Source organism: Carassius gibelio, chromosome A13 (assembly GCF_023724105.1).
Source record: "Carassius gibelio isolate Cgi1373 ecotype wild population from Czech Republic chromosome A13, carGib1.2-hapl.c, whole genome shotgun sequence".
NCBI lineage: Eukaryota > Metazoa > Chordata > Actinopteri > Cypriniformes > Cyprinidae > Carassius > Carassius gibelio.
In genome coordinates, this window is record NC_068383.1 from 5,388,216 (window position 1) to 5,404,422 (window position 16,207).

At 36.7% G+C, this 16,207-nt stretch overlaps 1 protein-coding gene across 4 annotated transcripts in view; it reads right to left on the reverse strand.

Annotated features, from left to right (window-relative positions):
* Positions 1-15,995, reverse strand: part of LOC128025945 (insulin-degrading enzyme) — a 75,159-nt gene extending 59,164 nt beyond the window's left edge. The window contains exons 1-12 of one of the 4 annotated variants that reach the window (XM_052612582.1): positions 15,894-15,917; positions 15,601-15,739; positions 14,679-14,863; positions 13,124-13,331; positions 9,873-10,042; positions 8,751-8,873; positions 8,330-8,442; positions 7,885-8,047; positions 7,597-7,689; positions 7,418-7,509; positions 6,778-6,858; positions 6,269-6,372 (exon numbers count right to left, since the gene is read on the reverse strand). In XM_052612582.1, coding sequence (XP_052468542.1) covers positions 6,269-6,372; positions 6,778-6,858; positions 7,418-7,509; positions 7,597-7,689; positions 7,885-8,047; positions 8,330-8,442; positions 8,751-8,873; positions 9,873-10,042; positions 13,124-13,331; positions 14,679-14,838 — 1,307 coding nt within the window. In that variant the 5' untranslated portion in view covers positions 14,839-14,863; positions 15,601-15,739; positions 15,894-15,917. Of the gene's footprint in view, positions 1-6,268; positions 6,373-6,777; positions 6,859-7,417; positions 7,510-7,596; positions 7,690-7,884; positions 8,048-8,329; positions 8,443-8,750; positions 8,874-9,872; positions 10,043-13,123; positions 13,332-14,678; positions 14,864-15,600; positions 15,740-15,893 lie in introns of all 4 variants that reach the window. The other 3 variants (XM_052612584.1, XM_052612585.1, XM_052612583.1) reach the window with 3 other exon arrangements.
* Between the last annotated feature and the right edge of the window lie 212 nt (positions 15,996-16,207).

Below are 16,207 nucleotides of genomic sequence, written 5' to 3' on the forward strand. Positions count from 1 at the left end.
ATATTTAATTCATAAACATTAACTATTTTAACATGAACAATAATTATTTTAAGATAATTAACAATAATTAGGTTAAGACATTTAAAAAAAATAGTGACTGGGTCACGGGGGCAGCTCTGAAAAATGGTGGGACTGTAGACTAAATGCTCCCTGATAGTTTCACACATAATTCTTCACTTTAATTCTTAATTATTTTCCAGTTAATGTGTTTCTGTTCTTCTCCACTTGTTTTTTTCTGACCCCTGTGACCCAGTAAGCATTTTGCTGTCCAGTGGTCATGTCTTAACTCTGCAATTACTGTACTGTACTTATTTTGAATATTTCTCATGGGGATCTAATAATTTTGGATTTTCAGTATGAGTTAAACCTTTGTTTTTGGCTCATTTTATCAGTAAAGGAAAAATGGCTAATAATTCTTCACACCTGAATATACAGAGTTTTTTTCTTTTCCAGTCTTCATTGTCAACTACGTATATATCACACTCATTGCCTTTTCTAGTGCAGCTCAACCAATTTACATCCCATTCGTCCGTATTTGTGATATCACAAGTCCTGGAAAATATTTGTTGTAGTCCAAACAAGTTGTTTGTTGTTTTTTTCTAAAATGTGACTTTTGTTAAATAAAATTATCCTATTGAATTGGACTTTGAGCTTTGATTCTTTGCAGAACTTTTTTATGCTGAAACAGCAACATTACAGATTAACTAAAGTTGAAAGTGTGAAACAACATAATAGCACTCCTTTAATATGCATTATTAAGCAGTTAATAAATACAGCTATAAATGTTTTGTTCTTGAGCACATCTATAAAGTTCAATCATTGAATTTTCATACTTTTTTAAGGATCTTTTTTATCATTTATAAATTAAGTTATTTACAAAAATGAAATATAAACAAATTATATATATATATATATATATATATATATATATATATATATATATATATATATATATATATATAATGTACTGGCTTTCCAATGCCGTTGCCATTGATAATAGGAGTAAGCAAGTTTAGAACACCTACAAACAAGAGTCCATGCAGACGGATGTAGATTCATAACTCTTAAATTCAGATAAATGTCATGTCATGTCACAGGATGTCATAGGTCAGTATCAAATGAGTTTGAAATTATTATTTGCAGCACAAATAAGGATTCTTAGGATGTTTTTAAATCCCTAAAACTGTCAGAAAAGGATAAGGCCTAAGATATTTCTTAAGCTGTAATGAAAGGGAAAAAAAACACCACCATTAGCAACAACAAAAACAATAAACATTTAAAATACAGATTTTTTTTCCCCCGATGATTAAAGAGATGATTAGGTCTCTCTCTCTCTCTGTCTGTCTCTCTCTGCCAGATAGCACCTCCCCTCCCTACAATCCACACACACTGTCAGTCACCAAAAATGCAGTCAGTCACCAACCCCCTCACACTCCCCCTCCCTCTCCCCCTCCCTTCCCTCACACAGACAGAGTGGCCAGAGTGAGATCATGTCAGTTAAGAAGTCTGACAGTTTTTACATTTTCTGTTGTCCATTCAGTGTTGTAAAGTCGTGAAACTATGCATATTTCCTCGGAATGATTTGATCTCTGTATGAAAAAATGATTTGAAATGTTTGGAAGCTGCAATTTAAAAATACAAGCCAATTAATGATTCCCTTTTTAGTTCTGTGTTTGTTTATTTTTATTTTTTTTATTTATTTTTTATTTTGGAAGATAACAGCCTTTAATCTCCTCAAAATAAATGTGCATATAAACTATGAACAATTTAATTATAGCTGTATTTATAAAATGCTTACTAAAATATTAATTTTGGGAGAAGGATATATAAAGAATGAACTGGCTATTTACTAATGCTTAGCTAGGAGTGCAGCTATTATGAAGTGTTAACAATGCATTTACTAATGTTAACAATTGAGACATTATTTTAAAGTGTTACCAAATCCTTAAATAATTTAAAAGTGTTTTGTTATGATTTCATTAACCTTTAAGCATTTGTGAAACAGTTCTGCTTGCTTAGTCTTCATCGGTGAGCTGAACAGTTTTACTGTTACATCCATGAGATTATGTAAATTCAAATAAATGTCATGTCACAGGGTGTCAGAGGTCAGTATCAAATTAATTTGAAATTATTATTTGCAGCTAAAATAAGTATTTTTAGAATTTTTTTAATCCCTGAAACTGTCAGAAAAGGATAAGGCCTAAGATATTTCTTAAGCTGTAATGAAAACAGCACAATTAGCAACAACAACAAAAAAATAACAATTTAAAATAATATTTTTTTCTGGTGATTAAAGAGATGTTTAAGTCCCTCTCTCTCTCCCTGTCTTGTCTGCTACTCACCTCACACCTCACACCTCTCCCCCACTCACACTCACACTCACACACACACACACACTCACACAGTCAGCACACATACATTCCTCACACAGAGTGACAGAGTGAGATCAGATGTCTGACAGTTTTTTAATTTTCTTTTAATCATACAGTGCTGTAAAGTCATGAAACTATGCATATTTCCTCAGAATCACTGGTTTTCTAAATGAAAAATGTTTTTTAAAGGTTTGGAAGCTGCAATTTAAAAATACAAGACGATTAATGTTTCACTTTTTACTGTTATTTCAAAAAATCACCACGACAAAACTGTTCAAGCTATCCAAAATTCATTCGCAATTTAAGTTCCTCAATGTTTTTTCTTAATGTAGACAAAGTTTGGTGTGTATAGTGTACTTCCCCTGGGAGGAGTATGGATTAATTCACAAAAGAAAATTCCCAAAAATCCATATTCAAGTCAAAATAACCAACTTCCTGTTGGTCGTAGCTTATGACTGGGAATTAGAAAGTTGTCCGTCTTGATAAGAACAATTTATGTACCAAGTTTGGTGTCTGTAGCTAAAACTAACCCCCCCACTTTTGACAAAAGGTGGCGCTATAGAGTGCCTCTTCCACGCCCTTTTAAATGCTTTTGCCATTGTCTAGCTATTTTTAATACTGATATCTGTTTCGAGTTTCATGTAAATCTGAGCTAGTTATCTGCCTAAAAATCACCAGAACAGAACATTCAAGTTTGACACGTTGCCATGGCAACACTATATTAGATATAAATATCCCCATGACAGATTTTCTTCGGCCGTGTTTTGTCATTATTCTGATGAAGTTTGAAGCAAATCAAGTAAAAATAAGATGCTGAATTCAAAGCGTTCTGAAAATGATTCACTTCCTGCTGCCAGTTGGTGGCGCTATAACTTTGACTCCTAATAGTCACATATATATGATCGGTATCATACAACGAACAAACCAATGAAGTTTGATCAAATTCAGCAAATGTATGTGGATGTTATTAGACATTTCCTGTTTCTCATTTCTCGCCATAATTTCAACGCCTCGCCACGGGCAAACCATTCGAGATATCAAAAATCTCTTCGCAATTTAGCATCTCCAATGTCTTGAGATCGTGTTCACCGAGTTTTGTGGTGAACGGGTGGAGTTCCTCAGAGGAGTATATCAAATTCCAGAGCATGTGTTTTTCATAAAACTCTAAATAGCCAACTTCCTGTTGGGCGGAGCTTATGACATGCAGTGTGAAAGTTGTTTGGTTTGATGAGTTATATATATGTACCAAGTTTCATATCTAAACGTGCAAGTATGCATGATATATGGCCCTCGGTACTACAGGGGGCGCTGTAGAGCCCCTGTGCCACGCCCGTGTATCAGACTCTGCCCGGCCCTAATGGCCGCAGGTTCCAAGGTGTGTGCCAATTTTCAAGAGTTTTTGAGCATGTTAAGGACCCCAAAAGCCCCCGAAACCTTAGAAAAAAATTAGAAGAATAAAGAAAAAAAAAAAGAAAAAAAAAAATAATCCTAAGGAAAACAATAGGGCTCTCGCCCTCCAGGCTTGAGCCCTAATAATAATAATAAAAAATAATCCTAAGGAAAACAATAGGCCTCTCGCCCTTTGGGCTTGAGCCCTAATAATCCTTAGAAGAACAATAGGGCTCTTCGCCCCTTCGGGCTTGAGCCCTAAAAACACTTAAAAAACAGATAAAAAAGAAAAGAATAAACAATCTGAATCCCATTTGGGCCTAAGGAGCAATACATTAAAGAAGCTGATATTTGCTTTGCACAGGTTCAAAAATGAAGCACATTCAGCAGGTCTTTGAAGAGAGCAGCCATCTGGACGTTTGTGTTAAAATAACCTCAACCTGAGGGGACACTAAACAGCTTTCCGATCTATCCACATTTTTATCATGGGTAACACTAATGACAGCGTTTCAGTTCAATATTTGGGATGAGTGATTTGAAATATCAGTGCTGGTATTGCTAGATCTCAGTGCTGCGTTTGACACTATTGATCGTAACATACTTCTACTGAGACTGGAAAACTGGGTTGGGCTTTCTGGGATGGTACTTAAATGGTTCATGTTATACTTGGAAGGGAGAGGCTATTATGTGAGTCTAGGAGAGCATAAGTCAAAGTGGACGCCCATGATATGTGGAGTCCCACAAGGCTCGATTCTAGCATCACTCTTGTTTAGCATGTATATGCTCCCACAAAGTCAAATAATGAGAAATAAGCAAATTGCCTATCACAGCTATGCTGATGATACCCAGATTTACCTAGCCTTATCGCCAAATGACTACAGCCCCACTGACTCCCTCTGCCAATGTATTGGTGAAATTAACAGCTGGATGTACCAGAACTTTCTTCAGTTAAACAAGGAAAAAAACTGAAGTCATTTAATTTGGAAACAAATATGAAGTTCTCAAGGTAAAATGCATACCTTGACTCTAGAGGTCAAAGAACCAAAAATCAAGTCAGGAATCTTGGTGTGATTCTGGAGACAGACCTTAGTTTCAGTAGTCATGTCAAAGCAGTAACTAAATAAGCATACTATCAATTAAAAAAACATTGCAAGAATTAGATGTTTAGTTTCCAATCAAGGCTTGCAGAAACTTATTCATGCCTTTATCGCCAACAGGGTGGACTATTGTAATGATCTCCTCACCGGGCTTCCCAAGAAGACCATTAGACAGGATTCTGACTAGAACCAAAAAATCTGAGCATATCACACCAGTCATCAGGTCCTTACACTGGCTTACAGTTAGGGTTGATTTTAAAGTACTTTTAATCATCTAAAAGTCACAATGACCTAGGACCGAAATCCATAGCAGATATGTTCACTGAATATAAACCTAACAGACCACTCAGATCATTAGGATCGAATCAGTTAGAAATACCAAGGGTTCACACAAAACAAGGGAAATCTGCTTTAGTGATTATGCCACCCACAGTTGTAACTAGGGTGACCACCGTCCCGCGTAGCGCGTGCGCGCACAGCGTTTGAAGCCCAATTCATGCGTCCTGCAAATTGAGACAATGTCACGCATAATCAATGCTTGCTCAAAAAAAGTTGGTCACTCTATATCTTAGAGCCCCAGGCAGCCAAATGAACATTACTTGACAGTTCAGCACGCTACTTTTGCCACACCCATCCCTCAGTTGAACTGCTGACTAGGTTGTTGTCAACTTTTTCATTGTCGTCATGACAGCGCACGCACGTGCATACCAGACACACTGGGAAGGAACTTTTAGATGCATGCTTTCCAATTCGAAAAATGGAGATAGATTTTTTAATGAAAAATAAATAAAATTAAATAGCTAAAGTAAATCATAAGTGGAAGTGCATCTGTCAATTCTGTCATGAGCAAACATCAGCAGTTACACGTTTAGGGGAATATGACATTATTAATATACCATGTAAGGTGGGATGTGCTAGAAATGGGTAAACCACTATCAGTTAGTCTGCCCATGGTGTGGGGGCACCACCGCGCAAGGTGTCCCACATTGTCACTCAGAAACATACCCCTTGTCCCCCCTTGGACTTATTAGCAGGTGGTCACCCTAGTTGTAACCAGCTTCCAGTAGAGATCAGATGTGCTAAAACATTAGCCACTTTTAAATCTAGACTCAAAACTCATCTGTTTAGCTGTGCATTTATTTAAGAGCACTGTGCGAGGTCCAAGCTGATTACAGTATATTTTATGTATTGCACTGTATTTTATGTAAAATTTTCTATTTCTAAACTCTTAAATTCTTTAATCATTTTTTTTATAATTTTCAAAGCTTTTAAATTGCTTGTTTTACTTTTGTGATTATTTTTCTTTAAGATTTTTTCTTTTATGTAAAGCACTTTGAATTACCACTGTGTATGAAATGTGCTATATAAATAAACTTACAAAAATGTAGGACCACTGTGCTCTGTGCTCACCTGAAATTCTCTGGTCTCAGTTTATCAAGCACCATCTCGATCAGGTCTGGTCTGAACTCCTCCAGCAAGTATTCTGCAGCCAAGATTTCCTCCAACGGATAGTACTGACACAGAGAGAAATGGGCATTATATATTTTTTCTCCAAAACAATCTGAACGATTTATAGCTTTTAAAATGTCTTTAAATGTTTTAATTTATACAATTATTAATTTTTTTTAGTATCCAACCAGATCACTGGGTACTGCAACCTATAATATAATGCACTCAACCTTACATTTCCAAAGTTACACAACACCTTTTCGATTGGTATATTGATGCATATTATTCCAAACACTATTTCTGAAATGGACAGACTGCAGTATACTGTTGTATGCTGTACACAAACAGAAAATAATTCAAATGAAACACTGGCCTTGATCTCCTTACAAAAAACAGAGCGGCACCCTGATGACACAAGCAACTGTAACCATGGTGACAACCTTTTAAAGTCTTTCATGACAGACACCTACATGCAGTAGTCCAGCCACTTTAGACGTGTAGCCACGAGGACGTTCCTTATCCTTAAATCTGAAAGCCACGGTGTTCAAATCCTGCAAAAACAAAATGTATAGACCAGTCAGCGATGTCCTAACCACCAAGTGTCATTAAAAGTGTCATTTAAAAGTAGTTATATTTTTCTAGCTTGCCTTTCAAATAAACTTAATAAAATAATTTAATGAATCCTTTAAAATGTAAACAGATTGAATTGATGAATTTTTCATTACTCAGCTAAATGTGCCGCACAATAGAAATTTACAGTTAAATAACGGACAAAATGTAAAAACATACATTTAGTACTCCACTTTTCTGCAACACTGCATTTTTATATTTATGTTTTTTAATTAAGCTGCGAGGTCAGGGCATGACAATCGATCTTCTATAGGTCACGTTTTCACGTCATAGGAATTCTCAGGTCAGAGTTCACCATACTTGAACTTTGGAACAATTTTGCATGAGCTTGCGTTTCCACTCGCCTGCATGCATATGAATGGAAGTCAATGGAAAGTGTAGTGATTACATAGTAAATTCCATTTCTATGACTGGAACTCACAAATCTTTCTACACTCTTTGCATTGCAAGACTTTACTTCATGAACAATGTTGTTCATACCTTACACTCCTGAAAGACCCACTCTTGAGGGCCTTCTGTCCGCAGCTTCTGAATATACTGGAACATGTGGAAGATGATATCCTCGACATGCACTAGAGACACAGGAAATACAACTCAAGCCATCAAAAACATAGTGACCAGCACTAACACACACACACAAACACACTCCAGGTCCTTACACAGCCCCTCTTCTGTCAAGTCCACATTAATAATGAAGAACATGAATCCCCTGGCTCCTTCTTTCTGGCCTCCGACTAGCGTGTTCACCCATCCTGAAGAGAGAGACAGTGCATCCATGAATCCATGGACACAATAAATGGCTGAGATCTAAAATTTATGCAACCAGGCCATTTTTACCAGTCATATGCTAATTTGATGTCTTACTGGCAAATTATCTTCCATTTTTTGCACAGTTTATTATTCGGGCACTCAAAGAAAAAGTTCCTATTCCTGACAAACTCTCTCACCTTTAGCTTTGAGCTCAGACAAAAGACTCCCTGGACCCTCATGTCCGATCAGATGGCCCAGATAATGACCTGGATTTGATTTGTAGTACTTCTGCAGGTCTGGGATAGGGAAGGTCACATACAAGTTTCTTATGTCCTTGATAGGCACGACTTTATAAAATTGCTGCGGGGAAGAAAGAAAAATTTTGTACATAGAGTAGTAGAGAACATTCCTTAAAAGAAAAAGAAATTGTGCTAAAAAAAATGTAATGCAGTAGAATTATCCATTCACTAACTCAAAGGACATTAACCGTTCACTACTGTTTGGATTTCAGTAAGGTTTAAAGAAAGTAATACTTTTAGTATTAGTAAAAACGGTAGTGCATAATATTAAAAGGTCAATTCTGATGGATGCATTTTTGTTAGATGTCACCAAGAAAAAGTAGGTTTAGAGTTTAGATCTCACCCTCAGGTGTTCCTCCTGGAAAGGGTGTGATGGGAATTCTGGAAGAGGGACATTCTTGTTCTCAACCTCTCCAAAAAGTTTCACCACCATAGATGTCAAATCATCCAGCGACTCTGAAAAAACGTGGAGACACAATGTTAAACTTCAACTGAAAACTTTCTCTCTGCACCCTTTATAAAACATACTAGTCTATGCAATAACAAATTATGATTCATTCATCAGAATGACCAAGAAAAAGGCAGATCTCGTGAAAGATTCAGAGTGAGACTGAGACCAAAGTGAAAAATCTGCCGTGCCTTGAATGGAGTTTACAGATCATTGCGTTTACTGTCAACTACATTTACGTACACAAATCGGATTCACTTTTTGTTTTTTATTAAACAGAGTGAATGTGAATACTGTGAATGATACAATGACTTACCTCTGCCCAGCACACACAATCCCATCAAGTTGGAGGAATAGTAGGTGGAGTGAAACTTGAGCAGCTCCTCACGGATATCAATGCCTTGTTTAGATGGCCTAGTCTCAAGGGTTAACTTATTGCCTTAAGAGAAAAAAACAAAACAAAAATATCACAAAACAAATAATTTCATGTAAAACAACCAGCACTGATAAGAATATAAAAGGACAGTCAATAGGCACATGATATTTGGTACCCAGAAATGAAGACAACTTTAAATTTACACACGCTTCACCTACAGCTACAGACCTGTCTGTCTTAAAGATGAAGAAAGTGAACCTGTGTTCGCTTCGGAGCATTGCCATATGAATTCAAGCCAAGATCTGAGGGTGGCTGTACTGATGAAGTGGTGTTGAGATGAGTTTTATCTTTAAACTGTTGCTGTATCATTATGTGAGTGGTATTTGGTATTAAGGCCAATTCTCACTGCACTGACAGACAGAGACAAATGGCATCAAACATTGTTGGGTTGTCAGATCAGTGTGTTGCCCATCTGCTCTTATGAATCAATTATGAATTATAAAGCAGATTTACCCACTGATTATGGATATTGCTTTAAAAAAAAGGGCAAACAGTAGCTAAAGTGACATTCCGTAATGTAAACAAAAGTTAAGAATATTACCTTTGTCTGCAATGCTCTTTAACATACACATCTGTTGTACAGCATTTTAACAGACTGAAATTTGTCTTACATCAATAGTTGTATTTTGAACTCAATAGGTTTGAGCTAAAGGCTGATGTAGTTAACCAATAAACATTTGTTTGAAAGCATTCATTTCATCAATTGAATGAACAGTTTTTCCTCTGGTTAGCATGAGAATAAAGGCACTAATATATAACTCAAGGCTGCCATCATCTGGCTGTTCTGGGCACAATAAATCTCCTCAAAGAAGATTAGGCTAAATTGATTAGACATTATCCACCATCTTTCCACTGTCCTACACGGAGAATGAAGTAAAGAAAATTACGGTACACTGTGATGGGAAAAAGGCATGTTTCAAATCAAATCTTAGGTCTTCAAACAGAAATGATGGTACAGTAAATACATGAAAGAGATCAAATCAGCATGAAGCATTTCCATACCAGTGCCAAACTTGCTAAAAGGATGTTTGGGGTTCCCAGTGGCTTTCTCCAACTGAAAAAGCCGCCATGCGTCATTCATGAGGTTCTTCTCGTGTTCTGAATCAACTGCATTCACCTCTCGGTCCTTACAGCTCTCATCAAACAGCGGACAGAGGAAGAACTGGGCAAATCTACAAGACAAAGTCAGACAAACAACATTTAATGCACCATTTAGATTAAGTCTGTTTGAACAATCAAATGTTATCCTACAGCTGTATTTATACAAATGCAAGATATTTGTATAAATAAAACCTGAAATCAAACATGCAACTGCCATGCAAATAAATGTACACAGTGACTAACACTGCTGCAATTGACATGGTGATCTGCACTGTTGATCATAAATATGCAAGGGGAGAAAAAAAAAAAAAGATACATCTCAAATAAAATTAACACAAAGTCCTGATCCCACTACAAATTTCCCCTAATCCCATTATAATCTGGCGAGTCTGAGATTAAAATTGACAAATGGCAAGTTTAGGTGCACCTACAAACTAGAGTTTTAGATGCATCAAATCTCATATGAATCCAATGAATTCAAGAAGGTTTGTGCATTGCAAAACATGCAGTGCAGCTCGCAAAAGTGACATTCCATACGGCAAACAAAAGTTAAGAATATACATTTTTGCTACACATACATCTGCTGACCAATAAGAATGTCAGAGAGGCAGGTGCCCTTTCATCCAGTTGGCTACCTTATTTTTCGGACTATAAGTCGCAGCTGAGTATAAGTCGCATCAGTCCAAAAATACGTCATGGTGAGAAAAAAAAAAAAGTCACACTGGACTATAAGTCGCATTTATTTAGAACCAAGAGAAAACATTACCATCTACAGCCGCGAGAGGGCGCTCTGTCTTCAGTGTAGACTACAAAAACACTGAGCAGCATAGAGCGCCCTCTCGTGGCTGGAGACGGTAATGTTTTCTATTGGTTCATTTCTTTTGGTTCATTTCTCTCGGTTCATGTCAAATTATTTTTGATAAATAAGTCGCAGGACCAGCCAAACTATGAAAAAAAGTGTGACTTATAGTCCGGAAAATACGGTATGTGTCCAACTGATCGCTCATGTCTCATTGCCTCATCTTTTTCCACACCCTCAAAATGTATCCTTCACATTCCTAAATGTCAAACAAGTGCAAAATGCTTTCTAAAGTGTACACTGATATGTTTGCAAAATTCTGAATCATGATCCAAATTTTGGTGATTAATCCGGAATCATTTAAATGTTTCAAATATGCAGGTTGTGTTCTGGGTCACATGAGCAGGTCCCAGCAACCCGATTCCTCCTGGGCATGTAACTCCACACCAAAAAGCATCGTGACACCTGAAGTTCTGAACCCGGTTCACCTTTTCAGAAGTTCAAACAGCGCACACTAACTCTTCAGCATCTAAAAAGACCAGCACTCCAGATGGACCTTTAACCCCTTTCTAGGCACCTCCTTTTTTGGCATGGAGACAGAAATGACATACCCAAACAAAAAGGTTTCTGCTCATGATTCTTTCTGACTAGATACATATTCAACATATGTTCACAAAGCTGACACTTTAAAGTTTACTGTTCAGGAATCAGAATCACTCAGACTGTTATGATAATAGAGATATATAAGCTCAAACATAAAAACAAAAATAAAAATATTAAAAACATTTTTTAAATGTATTTAAAAATGTGTTGATGTAAGATATGAGTTTAGAAATAGAGTGTAGCTAAAGCCACAAGTCTTTCAAAACTTCATTAGAAATTTCATAATCTAATCTGTAAAACTGCGAATTTTATGAAATATTTTCTAAGGCCATGTCATGTGTGTTTTTTAGAGAAGGCTAATCAGATTGATTTATGGCCCTTGTCATCTCTGTGAGATCTCACATGTAAACTCTCCTGTGTATTTTGTGTGTGTTTGGCTGTGAAAACTGCCCGATTAATCCCTATCTGTTATTCCATTGTTCTCACCAAACGAGTCTTTCACACCTCCGCCAGGTATGACACATTATCCGCATTATTCTTTTATCATTATTCTTTTGTTTTTATTCCACCTTTATTAGCCTTGATTGTGGTTTTTCAGGCTTTACAAAGACACAAAGCAGCGATCTCACTTCAGTCTCTCTTTGCATTTAGCCCTTATTTATCAAAAGTCTTACTATAAAAATACAACAAAACATTTTCCTACGACCTTACGTGAATTATTGTGACAAAAATGCATTATGAAGAAGAAAAGCACCTGCTATTAGTAGCATCGGAGCTAACGTTAGCATCAAGCTACATCAGACAATTTATAAAATTATTAGTACACTTTTACTCAAAACTCACTTTAAACGCCGATCGAGTGTTTATAATAACTTCCTTTAGCGATCAGGGGTGGAATTTGGTCGTTTACTGTTGTAAAAATATGTTATTTGTAGCCTTTTTCATCGCTGCACAAGTTAGCATTTCCGATGTACATTTTGATTTTTTTTATAAAAACGCCCCAGATCTCAATAAATTCTCATACCAAGCTTTACTATCGTAATCGCGGGTTTATAATTCGGATATTTCGTGTGTACAGAGGTGTTTCAGTGTTGTTTTGGCCAGATAACTACCAGGAAGTGTGCAGGAAGCATGTGACACGATGTGGCGGTGTCCATATATGACACTCTAAGATTGACACTGGCAAGGCCCAATCAGAGTCTGAGTCACACACAGCACGAGCTGTGACCACTGCGCACACACACAGATCGCTGGGAGAGGCTGTTTATCATCAGATCGCGTAAATCCGTGGAAAATGAATAGAAATGACGATTCTGTCTGAAGAAATATGAAGTAAACATCTGTAAATATATCCATATATCTCCGCAGATATGCATCTTTGGTCTATAAATCCTTATTGACGCTGTTCAGTGAGTCTATGTGAACACAAATAAACCGCTGCTGACGTGACTGAATATGAGTCAGTGGTGAATTTCTATTCAAAATATGGCATAATACGGATTTATTATTTTGCACTTCTGACATAAATCACTAAATATCTGTCACTGCAACAATGTTTTATCAAAATATTGGTAAAATATTGAAGCTAGAGTCTTTAAACTTTCAATTGATGAACAGTTTGTCCAGATGAAGACAGTGATGTTTAATGTGCTGTGAAAGTGAAACAATAATAAACTGGGGCCGTCGGCGATGTTTGCACGTAAAGGGGTTTTAATAATTCATCAGTTGGTCTTTTTTTGGATTGAATTACCTGTCCAAAGCCCCTTGCAGATGCTCATGGGATACATCAAAATAGTAATTGGTGTGCTCTCCACTGGTGAAGGCATTAGAGCTGCCGGCATGCTCACTCAAAAACTGACTGTACTCGTTCTCTTTGGGGTACTTTTCAGTGCCTAGAAACAGCATGTGCTCACAGAAGTGGGCCAATCCTGAAATGTTCTCGGGATCTGACAAAGAACCTGCAAGACAGGAAGAAGAGAAGAGCAGGAGATTAAGAAGTGCAAGAAATACCGTTCTTTTGCACTACGACACAAAAAGAATGCTTGACAAACTTGTAAATCGAGCTCGATGACAACAGTTTCCGACATATTCAAGAACCTCAAGCTTATATCCATAGTTGCACAAAAGGTCTGTATAAAGATGAGCTACATTATTAAAGGCTTTAAAACACTCAGACAACCAGCTGTACCATAATATACTAGTCAATCACACAGGTAGGCTTCCAAGTCTTTAGGCAAATCCATTTAGTTAGTAGCCTGAAGAGTAATAAAATAAAATGGATGAAAAAATAAAGTATGCATGAACACAAATGTGTAAGTTGTTTGCAAAACATAGTTACTCAATTCAGTAGTACAATTAACACTAGGATAATTAACAGCAAATCATCATTTCAATTCTCTGTTGAAAATGAATGTATTTTCAAGAAACAAATTATTGCAAAACAAAGAGAATGAATTTGCACAAATCCCCTGCAAAACAGTTACATTGAAATAAATGCAGCAAATTTCACAAACTGATTTACGATTTAACCAAATTCTGCTTATTTTTCATAAAGGACCACAGAGCATTATGCGATTTACAAATGATTGACTCCATTTGTTAAGCTAGTCCTATGGTCTTTTTCGGATTGAAAATCATGAACAAAGCCTAGGAAAAGAAAAAAATGCATGACCTCAATGCATTCAAATGTGATTCTGGCCTTATCAAAAAGCTTTATTAAAATGTAATAAGTGAGCATTAAAGAAAAAAAGCAATGAAATCTTTCTAACGTACATCTCTTCTTACACACTTCATTCAGTGGATGGTTCTTTAAACACTCATGCTTTATAAAGTTACTTGATAGCTGAACGCTGTACTTCCTGGCAACAATTAAACCCACAGAAACATCTGTGCTCCAGATGTAATTCAAATCAACTGATTAAAGTTACACTTATATTTACTTAAATAAATGGCTGAAAAGATTTGAAGTGATAAGGATGCCTTCAATGACTTGTGCAGAGTGGTCTCTTCAGAAATAAAAACTCTTATGTGTTTCTCTCTACAACAAAGACAAAACCAGGACAAGGTCAGCTGCCAAGGTCTGAACTATTAAAAGCTGCTTTCTGTGAAGTGGAAAGCTATAAAGAGACAGAGGCAACCCAATCAATTCAGTTAAAATGCAGTTATTGATGGCCAATATGGAAGACCTGAGGCAAAGATGTCCCTCAGGTTAGTAATAAATAGTCTGCACTAAACAGAAGGGAACACAAAAAGTGGAGAAATGTGTGCAAAATGGAGCAAACAATAAAGAAACTCTTCCGGTTTACCTATGTGGACATCCAGCGCAGCTGATGATTTGTCAGTGGTGGGGTCACTAATGAGAATGGCTTTCAGCCCATTTGTAAACTCAAGTCCTCGATACTCCCGTTTGTCTTCTGGAGAGCGAATGATATCACTCACCACCCTCTTTACAGCCGGATCACTCATTCTGACGGACAGAGTGGAGACAAGTCTGGACAAAATAAAAAAAAAAAAGACAAAATTAAGAGATCAGGCATTATCAAACTAACTCTTTAAGAATTACTTCCCCTAAAGAGTAATATCAAAGGGCAAACACACTGAAAACTTCAGTCCCAAAACTAAAATACAGCCAAAAAACACAATCGAATTAAAACGTAATTTAAATGTTACCCTTTAATTCAAATTAGGCTTTAATCCTTAAAAGGATTAGTTTAGTTTAAAGGGTTATGACCTTAGCCTATCTGATTAGTTTATCCTATTAGTTTATTTGAAACTTAAGTTCAGTCAACTAGATTAGTGGTTTAGTTCGAGTGCAAGTTTAGTCTTGCAGTTTAAGCTAAACTTTAGTTTTACATTTAAACGGTGTCGTTTAAGAGCAAGTTGAGGACTTCAGTTGAGCTTACGTTTAGTACACGGTTTAGTTTAAGTGCAAGTGATTTAATTATGTGTGGAAGTTATATTTCGTTTAAGTTTAGTCCAGTTTATACAGTCCAGTCGGCTTCCATCGTTTTCGGGCGGCTTTACGTTTTAAACCGACTTACTGTTGTGCTATACAAAAATCAACAAGAAATTCGAGTGACTTACACATTTTCATAATTAAAATGAAACCATGTTGAAACATTGTATAATACTCTACCATAAGCTAAAGTGCTCGCGCTCGACGCTAGCGTAACGTTACCGGGCCGCCGCTGAACGAACGAAATCACAAAGCATATATTCAACACTTACCAAGTAGTTTAAATGAAAACTGTGGAAAATATCATAAAATCGGAAGATAATTTGCTGTAAAAGCCAACCGGCTAACACATTTCTGCACACTCCAGTACTGGAAAACAAAACTGCCGAAGACGCCAGGGCGCCATGATTTCTGCAGACAAAACCAATCCACCTCAGATCAGCCGCAAGTCGGTTTTACGCGCCATTCATTAATGTACAATTAATATGATGTATAAACTATTATATATATAAATCTGTACATATATGTGGAACATGTATATTGATATCAGAAATGTTTAAAATACCCATTTGTTTCCCTGAAGCAGTTGGAATTGCTTAGTCACGCCTTGCTGACGATTGAAGTTACGAAACAGACCACACCCACATCCGGGTTTGGTGGCGAGCATGTCGATTATTTAAAGAGCCACCCCTGATTAAAGAGTCCAGCTCTCTCTCTCTTTCTCTCTCTCTCTCTCTTTCTCTCTCTCTCTCTCTCTCTCTCTCTCTTTTCTCTCTCTCTCTCTCTCACACACACACACACACACACACAAACATACTCTTTACAAAGATTTACCCTAGTGTTGAGTGTTATTTTGTAATTTTAGTTTTTTTTTTTTAA